The sequence below is a fragment of the Mirounga angustirostris genome, unplaced genomic scaffold (genome assembly GCF_029215605.1).
Source record: "Mirounga angustirostris isolate CCGP_5_RB_7025 unplaced genomic scaffold, mMirAng1.0.hap1 SCAF_6, whole genome shotgun sequence".
Lineage (NCBI taxonomy): Eukaryota > Metazoa > Chordata > Mammalia > Carnivora > Phocidae > Mirounga > Mirounga angustirostris.
The window spans coordinates 72,023,969-72,037,694 of record NW_026991714.1 but is presented as its reverse complement, the minus strand read 5'-3'; the positions used below and the strand labels follow the sequence as shown (position 1 = coordinate 72,037,694).

General features: G+C 39.8%; 1 protein-coding gene across 8 annotated transcripts in view; it reads right to left on the bottom strand.

Moving 5' to 3' along the window:
- The window catches only part of PCDH15 (protocadherin related 15), a 794,976-nt gene extending 783,016 nt beyond the window's left edge, over window positions 1-11,960 (bottom strand). For all 8 annotated transcript variants that reach the window (XM_045877695.2, XM_045877694.2, XM_045877690.2 and 5 more), the window contains exon 1: window positions 11,870-11,960. In XM_045877695.2, coding sequence (XP_045733651.1) covers window positions 11,870-11,960 — 91 coding nt within the window. The remainder of the gene's footprint in view (window positions 1-11,869) is intronic.
- Between the last annotated feature and the right edge of the window lie 1,766 nt (window positions 11,961-13,726).

The following is a 13,726-nucleotide window of genomic DNA, read 5'->3' as shown; positions in this document are numbered from 1 at the left end:
GATACATGAAGTGACTGAAGCCAAGAAAGTGCTTGTTGTATTTTCTGGAATTTAAATTATCTAAAGGGAGGGAGAAAACTAATAACAGTAGACCAAATGTTGCAGGGGTGGGGGGGGTGTAGGGAGAGTGAGAGGGAGGGAGAGAGAGAAGACAAAGAAGCAGGAAAGAGAACAAATAAGGATGGAAGAGAAGGTTGGGTGAATGTAGGAAACAAAATGCAAAGAAGAAAGTGGTAAGAGCACCATCTCACGTGAGTGAAGAAAGAGTAGGAAGAAGGAACTAAAGGAAGTTCCTGTATATAAAAAGAAACTAATCAACATTGACATAGTTGAAAGAGGTAGAGAAAATAAGAGAAAAATATGGAAAGGGTACAGATAACCCAATGCTTACGGAGTTTCTCTTCTATGGCAGATGCCGTAATAAGTGCAGCTGAGAAATTCACAAGCTCGAGGAGCAGAAAAGCCTACAGAGAAGTATAGTACCCAGAAAGAAGTATACAGAAGGTATATGATCTTTCTAAAGAAGGTGCAGTCCATTGAAGATGTAGCAGATGATCGTGTGTGTGTGTGTAAATGTTTTCAGACAAAGGGAATCTAAATAAGTACTGAATAATGATGAGGAAACATGTAGTCTACCTTACTTTAATTTGAAAATATAGTAATTATCACAATATACCAAAGTGCATGTATTAAGTGCTGCCCATATGCTGGAAAGCATAGTAAGCAGTTCACATGCGTAACATCAGTTAATCCTACAGCAGTCTAATCTGGGTTGCCATTACCCTTGTTTAGCGGATGGAGATCTGAGTCTGAGTGAGGTTGTTACATCACTCATCAAAATGCATACGGAGATTGTGCCACGAGTTGAAAAAGGTCTCTCTGACTCCCAAGCTCATGCTTCAACCACTCTGCCATAGATAATCTTCCATCTCCACATACCACCAATGGGTATCATCTGTTAATCCCCCCATGTTCCCCTCTGCTAGGACTGCACACACGAGGCATAATGTATCAGGTTTGAATCCAATGCAGCTTGTCACTCATTTTCCAAGTAACTCAAAACTATCTCATACTAAAAACCTTTTAGGACTAATTACAGCCAACACAGACTTTGACACACTTCAAAGAATACCATCCTTTTAACTCCCGCCCTTTACAACCTACAGTATACTGATTTATACTTGTGATATGTTTGTTCCTTGTACTGGTGTTTTGTATGAACTAGGATGTAGCATTCATGAGGTCAAAAAATGTACCTTATTGATATTTGCATCTCCAGAACTTAGCAAGAAGCTGGCACAACGGAGATGTTAATACATATATATTGAATAAATGGACAATAGGGATTGATCATGGTGCCATGATTCTCCAAGTTTCAATGGATCCAACTTTCTTGAGTCCTGCAGCACTCTGTCTTAAGGCTACAAAATATAGTAGTTAAGACTGTGCCAGCTTGAGCCGTGCTGCCGGAAGTAGGATCATGGCCCTTAGATGTAGGAGACCCATGATCTGACCCAAGACAGCTTGCTATCTGTAAAGCTTCAATTTCCTCATCTGGAAAATAGGAATAATAATAGAATTTATCTCATGGGATTTTAGTGAAGATTAAATACATTGAATAAGAGAATATATACTTTGCTGAACATTCCTTTTTTTTTTTTTTCTTGCTCTCCTGGAAATCTGGTTCTTCCCAGAGATTCTATTTTTCCATAGCACTGCCATCCTATTTAAAAGTACATATACATATATACATATCATGTGCATTATATGTAAATAAGCAATGTGAGTAGAGTGTGTAGTATGGATAAGGCACCTGGCACTCAGAAATCACTTAGCTGGGGCGCCTGGGTGGCTCAGATGGTTAAGCGTCTGCCTTCGGCTCAGGTCATGATCCCGGGGTCCTGGGATCGAGTCCCGCATCGGGCTCCCTGCTAGGCGGGGAGCCTGCTTCTCTCCCTCTGCCTCTGCCTCTCTCTCTCTCTCTCTGACTTTCATGAATAAAAAAAAAAAAAAAAATTTAAAAATTAAAAAAAAAAAGAGATCACTTAGCTGCAATTATTAGAAATCTGATGTGCATATAATAGGTTGCATATGCTCGCTCTACCTGAATAGATGAATGAATGAAATATTGCGTATAATGCATTATTAATATTTCTTTTAAATGCTGTGTTCTTTTCTCTGCAGGGATATCATCAGAAGTGCATTCCCTGTACTCAACAGACCAGCCGTGGCCCAATGCTGGATACAGCCCCATGCAGTGTGGACGGCGACACTCTCGCATGGCTGTTTTCACACCCAGTCTCAGGCTCGGTCTGAGGAGTGCTCATCAGTATTCCAAGTGTTCAACAGAGACACTTAATAAACTCAGAGTAGCTGGACAGTCATCACTGAACAGTCTAATTGAGTGGCCCTGAGGGACAGTAGAAGGTCTTACACAAGCAGGAAATATTAGTTACATGAGCTGGGCTACTGATCCAGGAATCAAAGCCACCGTGTGATCTGCCAACGTTGGGAACAAATACCCAGAAGAGCAGCTAAGAATCATAGAAAAGAAAGGTGGGAAGCACACAAGAAGGAAGGATGGGTTCAGTTTGAGTTTTCCACGGACTTTGTTCAGTGACACACTATGATAGGGAAAATGTCAGCTGAATCTCTCAAAAATGACATATATACTCATACAGTTTACCTAAACTGTTTTCCCAACAGGATGCAAAAAACAAAAACAAACAGAAAAGAACCTAGCTATGTGCAACATCTCCCTACCACGGGTATTTATTGATTGTTTTTGTCCCTGTGTCAATGTTGAGCAATGCCATATAAATCAAATGCTAAGTATGTTTCTGAATTGTTGTTTGAACTCTAGTTGCTATTCTCGAACCTCACCAACTTGCCCTACATTGTTAAAGGAGACATTTCATCTCTCTAATATTTTTTTAATTTCAATGCTTATTTATTTCAATAACTTCTAATTGGGTTATTCTGTCAAGGGCTGAGGAAAGTAAATGAGACAGTCTCTGTCTTCGGCAATTTATAATCTCAACATAAAACAAACGTTGTATGATATGTTGGAATATAACGGGGAAGAGAAATGTTATTTTTTCAGCTTGATTGAGGTATAATTGACAAAAATTATACCTACATAAGGTGCACAAAGCGGTGTCTGGATACTTACACATTGCAAAGTGACTAGCAAAATCAACCCAATTAACACAGCCATCATCCACATAGTTATCTTATGTATTTATGTGGCTGTGTATTTATGGATTGATGCATGAATTTATTTTGCTGTGGTGAGACCGCTCAGTATCTACTCTCTCAGCGAATCTCAAGTACGCATTGCAGCATTAGTAACGATCATCACCATCTACTGTATGTAGATCTCCAGAACTTATTCTCTGTACCTTCAAGTTTATACCCGTTGACTAACCCCTCCATGTTTAATTTTGGATTGAGTACCATTAGTAACAACATTAAAGAATAATGAATGAGTTAGGATCAAGGAATAAGCAGAATTTGAGTAAAATCTGGAGGGGAAGATTAGATTCTGATGTCATAATAAAATAGCCCAGCGGATGGTGACTGCACGCGGAGCTGAGGTAAAGGTCTGGTTTGGGCTTTGTCACCTCCTAGTTATACCACACTGGGACAGCAAGTTCACCTGTCCGTGTCGCTGACCTGGCAGGGGCAGGATAGCAGAGAAATGCTACATGGTTGTTAGTATCAAATCCGTCATGGAGTTCTCATGAAAATTAAACTAAAAATACAATGTACATGGAGGCTTGGTTAGTAAATGCTAAATAAACATTAGTGGTTATTGTTAGGAGATGTTCACACATAAAATAATTTTTTTTATTTCAAAGATTTCAAAAAACCTGTTGAATATTCAGGAATGATGTGTATATAAATATGTAGCAACACTTCTGAATAGTGTCTAAGAAGGTATGGAATACAATCAATTGCAAAATCTGAGCACTACAAACAACTGAGATATAGTTTTCAGGGGTATCTCTCCCTTCCTCTGTCTCTGGTTCTGTCTCTTTCCATCTGTCTGTCTGTCTGTCTCTCTCTCACACACACACGCCCCCTCCAAAAAACAGAGACCGTGGATGTGGTCAGCTGGAGTTCCATGAAGGGGAGGAGCTCATAGATAAGCCCAGGATAGATAATGATCACAAGCAATCACATGTTGTTTTGTTACCTTCAGATACATTAACACCTAACATTTCCTGAATGAGGTCATGAAACAACACTCACAATCCTCGGTGTTGTGCAGCGATAACCTGTACACATCTGAAAACCAGAACATCAACTCAGTGTTCTACACTGTTTTCTGAAATTACCTATGGTCCTTAAGTTTCTTAACTTGGAAACTCAAAATCTGTCCTGCAAACAGTTTCTTACTATGTCTACCCCAAAATCTTCAGCAAATCTTCCATTGGTATCCTCCCAAAACACAGACACTGCACATAATTCTATTAGTATATATATCACATTGTACATTGACTATCTCTGTCATTATTATACTTGGATGAAGAGACTGCCTCGATTTTTAAAAGATTTTATTTATTTATTTGAGAGGGGCAGGGGCAGAGGGAAGGGCAGAGAGAGGAAGAGAAGCAGACTCTCCACTGAGCAGGGAGCCTGACGTGGAGCTCGATACCAGGACCCTGAGATCATGACCTGAGCCGAAGGCAGATGCTTAATGACTGAGCCAGACACCCTGAGACTGCCTCGTTTTTGATGCCCTACTGTCTTTTCTAGAGTTGATATGCAATAAAATGCTAACTAAATAAGTGAATCCAAATATGTGGACCACAGCCAATGTGACCATATGTACAGAGGGTGTGAAGGGAGATGAATACTCTGTGCAAGGGAAGTGGGGTAGAAAATGACCACACTGTCAAAAAATATCGAAATCAATTTATTAAACAATATATTTTTCCTTATGGAAATACAAACAAGATTGGGACACTTTCAAAATCACAAAAAAGGAAGAGAGAGAATATTTACCAGGAAGATGGAGGAGGCTGATATGTACACAATCAGAAAAAGTCAGTACAAAGAACCTCTGAGAAAAACAAAGTTGGAAGGAGGGTGGATCAATAGGGCTGCTTGCTGAAATGCTAGAAAATTGTAGGATTTGTCCAAGAAAGTGGTCATTGGAGGCTTTAGAGAGTACAGTTTTAGTAGAGTTGTGAGAAAAAGCCAATTGCAGAGCTTAAGGGAATTGGTGGAGAAGTGCTGGTAACAGATACCGAGATTCAACAGGAAAAGACCCAGCTAAGAAGAGCCGCTCTATCATGAGCTGTATGCATCACTGCTGACTCGGAGCCGTGCAGGATGATGATGACAATTTTGCTCAATCTCAATGTCTATTAAGGATGTTTAAAATGAGTTCTGCCTTTCATGCATTTCATGAAATTAGGATATGAGTATTTTATTTTTCAATGGGTTCCAGTTTTTCAGGTTGTTAGAGCCCCACAGGGAAGCATCCACCTTACCACTTACCATTAGTTTTGTCTGCAGGGCTTGGGCACTAAATTAGACCTTTCCTTTCTTTTCCCTATCCTCACAGGACAAATGGGGCATCTGAAGTATCAGTACTTAGCTATTCCAAGCTATCTTGGAAATAACGTGTGTATTAGAGATAGAGAGGGAGAAAGCAAAGATGCACAGATGAGCAGACAGAATCTTCTAAGTTCAATAAGTGGTCTTCTGTTTATCAGAGATCCCCCACCCCCCACCCAGCTCTTTAGCTCTCTGGCCTTTCAGAGTATACAGATGGACTTTAAGTGAGCCGATTACTAGAGTATACAAAAGCCACAGAAGTAATCCTTCTAGGCACAAGGTTAGAGCTTAGGGTTTTTATGTGAACTTGCTTACTGGACAACTCTTGCTGAAACAAACTACATAAAAAGGTATATATTTTCAAACCTTTACTCTAAAACAAAGTCCTCGGGGGCGGGGGGAAGTGTTTAACAAGGATCCACGTGATTACTCACCACCAGAAAAGTGGAGACAAGAAATGCAGGTGTGGGTATAACCTAAGAGTGGTAACAGCTAAGCTTTTGTCTCAGAACAAAAATAGACTCTGTCAGATGGAATAAATTACAGGCGCAAACAAAAAAGATGTTTATAACATATTAAGCTAAAAACTTGCATAACAATACATGCTAGGGTTTTATTTTTGTTTAAAATGTGTATTATTTATGTATACAGGTAGATATGTGTGTGTGCACACATATTTGCTCACTTTCTAAGAACGGTGCCTTAATGGGGCGCCTGGGTGGCTCAGTTGGTTAAGCGACTGCCTTCGGCTCAGGTCATGATCCTGGAGTCCCTGGATCGAGTCCCGCATCGGGCTCCCTGCTCGGCAGGGAGCCTGCTTCTGCCTCTGACCCTCCCCCCTCTCATGTGCTCTCTCTCTCTCATTCTCTCTGTCTCAAATACATAAATAAAATCTTAAAAAAAAAAAAGAACGGTGCCTTAAGAAATCAAATTTAAATGAGGGATGAAGATGCTTCACAGACAGCATAGCTCATGGAAAGTTACTTACAGTCTTCAATAATCATCTTTAATTTGATTATAATTGAATGACACTCAAGAGAAACTTCCATGACACTATGTCCAGAGAAAGATAATGTTGTCAGGAAGAAGATCACATGCATTACACTTAGAAACAGCATATGCAAAGGATACAGGATTTTTTTTTAATTAATTTATTTTTTTATTATTCTTACTTGCTTTTTTTTTTATTCTTATGTTATTCCCCATACATTACATCATTAGTTTTAGATGAAGTGTTCCATGATTCATTGTTTGTGCATAACACCCAGTGCTCCATGCAGAATGTGCCCTCCTCAATACCCACCACCAGGCTAACCCATCCTCCCACCCCCCTCGCCTCTAGAACCCTGTTTGTTTTTCAGAGTCCATCGTCTCTCATGGTTCGTCTACCCCTCCGATTTCCCCCGCTTCATTCTTCCCCTCCCACCACCTTCTTCTTCTTCTTTTTTTTTTCTTAACATATATTGCATTATTTGTTTCAGAGGTACAGATCTGAGATTCAACAGTCTTGCACAATTCACAGCGCTTACCAGAGCACAAACCCTCCCCAGTGTCTATCACCCAGTCACCCCAACCCTCCCACCCCACCCCTGACTCCAGCAACCCTCAGTTTGTTTCCTGCAATTAAGAATTCCTCATATCAGTGAGATCATATGATACATGTCTTTCTCTGTTTGACTTATTTCACTCAACACAATACCCTCCAGTTCCATCCACGTCGTTGCAAATGGCAAGATCTCATTCCTTTTGATTGCACTACTATTTACCCCAAAGATACAGGATTTTTGAGCAATGTCCAGCATGATCCTGGGGAGACAGTGAGGGTCCCATGCAGCCCATGAGGTAGGGAAGGTGCTACAACAGCACCCTCATGACAGTCTGGAAAAGCCTGGGACTAGGAGCCATTGAGACCATCCCACCGTTCTCGCACAGCTGTTCGTTTACTGAACCAGCTCTCCTCTCTGTAAGGCATTTCAAGCGGGGACCGACCTTGCTTGGAAACCCAAGTGTTTCAGCTCATTTTATAGTTAGAAGCTCCTTATAATTCTATTATCGGCATTGCAATTTATAGGCCATTCCCTTCTAAGATTAATTAGCATCAGCCAATGTCACTAATGAAAACGAAGTTTCTAGTCTTGGCCTCAGACTTTAGACGGTCACACTCTTAACTGACTGGCATGTGTATCCCTTCATTGACCTTCCATAGATTACAGAACAGCAAGCATGAAAATGAACCCGGAAACACTCCTCAAACCTCCCCCTGTTTCATGTGAGCCAGGAAGCTCACCAAGGAGAGAATACAGTCATTAATACTTCCCAGAATGAAGTGTAATTTAACAACGTCTTCAAGGGTTTGGTAAATTCAGAGAGACATAAAAAAAAAAAAAAAAAAAAAAAAAAAAAAAGATGTATACATGCACAGGGACACAAAGTACTTCTTTATAAATAAATATGTAAGTTTATTAAAAAAAAGTATGATGATTTATAAGTGATGAGAAGTAATAATAGCAACAAAGATCAACAGTTACTTGAACATTAGCCATATACCAGATGCTATGCGAAACTTCAAATGTGAGTTCCAAGAGTGAGTGTTATTTATAGGGGAACAGGCTCAGGCCTATTCAGGGGGCCCCCCTTCATGTGGTTGGGCTTATGTAGCTGCTCTCTTACATTGCAGGTGTGTGTTAATTTATATAACAGCTCAAGGGCAAGGCAGAAGATGTTTGGCTTCCAGCTAAATGCCTGAGCAGCCAGGGAGAACAATTTCTTTAAAAAACGCAAGCTGGCTTTCGTAGTGTGCTCACACTTAGTGAATCTTTCTCTCTTCGACAGACAGGCAGACAACCCCCCCATTATTACACATACCTTCTAAAACACCTCTAACTCTAAACTTAGTCATAATGTTACAGATTATAGTTTGTTTTTTTTGTTTTTTGTTTTTTGTTTTAAGATTTTATTTATTTGACAGAGAAAGACACAGCGAGAGAGGGGAACACAAGCAGGGGGAGTGGGAGAGGGAGAAGCAGGCTCCCAAGGAGCAGGGAGCCCGATGCGGGGCTCGATCCCAGGACCCTGGAATCATGACCTGAGCCGAAGGCAGACGCTTCACGACTGAGCCACCCAGGCGCCCCTATAGTTTGTTTTTTAAACAGAGATTTTCCCTGTATGGTTATGGCAGTAATATCGATTTAATATGGACAATTTGAAAAGGCAGAGGAAATCATACAATATAAAACAAAACATACCCATTACCCATATATAATAGTCCCATTCTTGCTCTCTCTCTCTCTTTCTCTCTCTCTCTCTTTTAGGATTCATTCATGAACTCAAAATCAACACAAAATCAACAAACAAACCCTGTGCACAACTTTGCTTATTTACCTCCCTGTGAATAGCATGTTAGAACAAGAGACATCTTTTATAGATCTTTTCCCCCCACACCACACACAATTTAGCAGATGGCCCAGCTTCCTCTGCTTCTCAATGGTGCCTCCCTCCATCCGCCCTGCCCCCAGACATCCCACAATCAATGTGGGATCAGAGCACATGTTTCCATTCAAATAAACTTGTCAGGACTCATAGTGCATGAAATCATAAGCGAGAATATCAACTCCAATGCTATCAATTGGTAGAAAGAGGCCATTAACTGAAGATGCATTATGTTCTTTTATTTTCTATCAGTTAGCTAAATTCTCATTTTAAAAATTTAATATAATACAATCAATCTCACTTACACTATTAATACTTGCTTAGATGTAGTCAACAAACAAATGAAGTGTCCTCTATGGAACAGGTCATCTGCAAATTTTATTACTGAATCTAGAAACTTCCCCCAGCAATTTGAGTGAAAAATATGAAAAGACTCAAAACTTAGCCAAAGTTTTCAAGTGAAAAAATTTGTTATAAAATATTTTAAATAATAATTATATATTTTCCTTAGAAGCAGTTCTACACATTTGGCTAATAGTAGAATATTTTATTTCAGAATAACTCCCGTATGCCTAAAAGAAAAAAAAGAAGCAGAGGAAAAGCAGAGGAAACTGCTATCAAGTTCATGACATCACCATTGTCTTCCTTCCATCTAATCTTATATACCTGCATCCCCAAGCATTTGGGTTAAAAACACATTGCTTCGAGAAATTCTTACTGCATATTCCAGTTTAGTGCTATTTTGTGTGTTAGTGGCGCATTTCTGAGTTCTGATTTACTCCGTAGTGTGGGCTCCCAATTTTATATAGATTGTAAAAAATAGCAACTATTAGAACGATTTTCAGCCACACATCACTGAACAACTGGATGACAGTGATGCCACAGCGTCCCTGGTTGCGGGAGGTCAGAGAGAAGTGAAGACCTGGGTGGGGGATACCTAAGGAAAAGACTAAGACATTAGCATGGAGGTAGATGGGAGGGGCCAAGGATGGAAGACATGCTAGAAACCACATAAAGGGAAGAGATGTCTACAAAACACTATACAGAATTCATGCTTCTCTAACAGCCCCAATCCCTTCCATCTTCCTGAGAACTGAGTGAGTCCCCTGGAGGAGGAGGCTGAGCAGGAGTCTCAGGAGGGCTGCAGGGGGCCATCCCCAGTGCAGACCTGCAGGGACGGGCCTCCTGCAGGCAAGCCTGGGGCAGGTGTGAGGCTGCACCCTGCTTCAGAAAGGAGACTACGTGGGGGCCAGCAGTTACCTGATCTTATTTTGGAGGCTATGTGAGCACATTTAGAAAGAGTAAGAGCTATAATGAGCTTATTAAGGGAACCAATCTATAGCATTCCAGGTTAAACCAGGAGTCATTTCCTCTGATAACCTAAATTATATTGCTGAAAAGTACAGAGCATGTGCCCGTCTAATGTGAGAAAAATGAATCCTTCCTCACTCAATGTGAATACTAAATATGGATAAAAATAGAATGCCTTATGACATAAAGAACTATCAATACAGATTTGTCATCTATTCCTAGGGCAAATTTAAAATACATCCTTTTAATAGAAAGCCATGTTCTTCTAAGTTTCATTGATTTTTATTTTTGCTTCAAAGTCACAGTTACCTTATTTATTTATTATGACACTTATTTTTTTTTTAGAATGGAGATTTGCAATAGCCAGAAATGGCAACGATGTGAACACTGAGTTCAGAAACACTTAAAGTAAGCAATGTGCCAATTAGCAACACTTTTCAAGGAATTAGGCTACTGACTTTATGAAAATAGTTGCTATTGCAAATTATTCTGCAAGTCTCCAAAGAGTCATATTTTTCTAACTATGAAGGACTAAGAATGTCTTAATATGGGTGCAGTTTGAATATTGTTTGGGATAAAGACTGATCGATTCATCAATCTTCAGATCATTCAGTTTAGTTAAGCAAAGCATAAAAAATAATCTTAATTCCATTCTTTGCTGCCACTAAGTGCAACCAGATAACAGGGCAATGGTGGGGGGGGGGGTCTGCCTGCTTGTAGCCGTGGCCCCGAATACTGAACAAATGTGGGGTAAAAACACTGAAAAGGAAAAATAAAACAAAACTCAGTTTTCTAGAATGGACACATTTGTCCATTTCTTCCTTCTATTAAACCTAAAGTATTGTGTATATATATATATATATACACACACTAACTCTTATTACATGGCATTTAAAGACAGATCCCTCTAATATTCAAATATCTAGGACACACACATTCAGGACCCTGCAGATAGAATGTGTTAAATGGTCCATTAGGAGCTTGATAACTAACATTTCTTTCTAAAGTGCCTGATTTACTGTTAGGAAATAAGTTACAAACTCTAATGTCAAGTCTTTTACCTTTTTTTTTTCTTTCCAAATAAAATGGTGCTGGATGAAATAACATAATACCCATTTAAAGTGCTAACAGTAAAATCCCCTAAAGCATCTACTTTTGACCACTTCAGAGATCTTTTCTCAGAGGAAATTTTGGTATATTTTGTATTCTCAAACTTTATCTGAACTCTTGCTTGTGTCTATTCAAGAGTTAATAAATAGAATTGAACGTTGTTGTTGTTTTCCATAGCAATCACACATTTACTTAGTGATAATGAGTAAGTGTTCAAAGGGAGGACTTGCTCTGGATTTTCTACTGAACCACAATCCTTATTAAGAAACGAGGTGCACCCAGATGCCACTTTTGTAGGATTATTTTAACTAAGGTAAGTTATTTCACACAGCTACTAACCTTTAAAAATGAACTACAAATTAGCATTATTCATTTCAGTGTTGTGTTTCATTTTGCATTTAATAACAGAAACCCCAGCTAACTCTCCAAGTCAGACTAGAAGCAGACTTACCATCATCATACTGGCTGAAGCAGATTGTGAAGAGGGCTGCGAGGATAATCCCTGAAGCTAACCATTTCCAGAGATAAAACTGTCGTAGCATCTTCTGTCGAATTCCACTCAAGGCTGATCTGAAATAACAGGAGGGAGAAGCAAACATGGGACAAGTTCATTAATCTGTGATAGGTAAACACAACTGTCACCACACAGAAAACCCTTACTGACTTCGTAGACAATAACCTGCGCCACACTATCCATTAAAGTAACACACCTGTTTAACACCCTGCAACTCTTTACCCACAGGAATTTGCAGACAAGTAATCTCTCAGGAAAGAAATATTTTCTGGGACTCACTCTGTAAGCAAGGAAGTTGAGAAGTTAACATACAGATGACACCAGAACCACACCTTTTTATTTATTTTTTTATTTTTTAATTTTTTTAAAGATTTTATTTATTTATTTGAGAGAGAGAGAATGAGAGAGAGCACATGAGAGGGGGGAGGGTCAGAGGGAGAAGCAGACTCCCTGCTGAGCAGGGAGCCCGATGCGGGACTCGATCCCAGGACTCCAGGATCATGACCTGAGCCGAAAGCAGTCACTTAACCAACTGAGCCACCCAGGCACCCAGAACCACACCTTTTTAAACACTGAGACCCCGCGAGTGTACTAAATGTTAAACAGTTTAAGTTACTAAATTCATATTGTCCATAGCATAGTTCAGTGATACAGTGTACATTATTTTATTTTTAAAAGTTTATTTATTTATTTATTTAGAGATAGTGTTCCAGTAGTGAGACGGAAGGAGGGAGAGAATCTCAAGCAGACTCCCTTCTGAGCGTGGAGCTGGACATGGGGCTAAACCACATGACCCTGAGATCATGACCTGAGCCGAAACCACCAGTCAGTGGCTTAACTGACTGAGCCGCCCCAGCGCCCCATATGTACGTTGTTTTATGACAATTTAAGCTGACAAACTAGTTATTAATATCCTACATGAAGATTTCAATGGACATTTGTTTTACACAATCAAATAGAAAAACCCCTCATTACAATTTGAATTGCTGTCTAGCAGAGCTATAGGCGATTGACTATGCCAAGTAAGACCAAAGATAAATCATCCATTTTTTTACCACATCTATCTTCCAAAGCATTGGGATGCATTTCACTTTCATCCCTTTGCTTTTCTTTGCAATCTCCCAGCAAGTAAAGAAACTGAGTGAGGTATCAGTGGCCAGCGAGCACACCAAGAGTCTTACTGAAAGAATGATGGGCTGACTTTCCATGTAAATTGAAGAAATCATTCACATGGAATTGCTCAAAGTGACCCTGGTTATAGATCATGGTGGGGCAGGGACAGGAGCTCTGCTTCTCTCATTCAGGGGTTCTACACTCAAGTGTCTACAGGGACAAGAAGACAAAAGGAAAGAGTGAATGAGTGCAAAGGGGCAATGGGGATGGTGAGGCTGTGAAGGAGCACAGGGTTTGTCTGTGGAGGCCAGCTGGGACTAATTTCTGTCAATGGCCATTGGGTGGGAACACAAACCAGTGTTGCCAGGTCTTCTGAGTTTCCAGAATATCATAGAAATCCACATTTCCTTGTGAGATGGCCCAGTGTTTAGATGACTGTCCAACCCTTCTTATAACCAAGTACTTCTGGTGGGCCATATTGTTCTCTGAGGGTCTTGGGCTTACCACTCCTGCCTAGGATTCTCTCTCCTTAGACGTCTTGTGGTAAGACTCATCAGAATGTACCAAAGAAATATTTTTATTCCACCTTTACATGCATTTTTTTCATCCATCTTTCTGTTTTATAAAGTTTATTTGTACAGTAGCATACATAAATACACATAAGTTATTTTAAACTTGTAT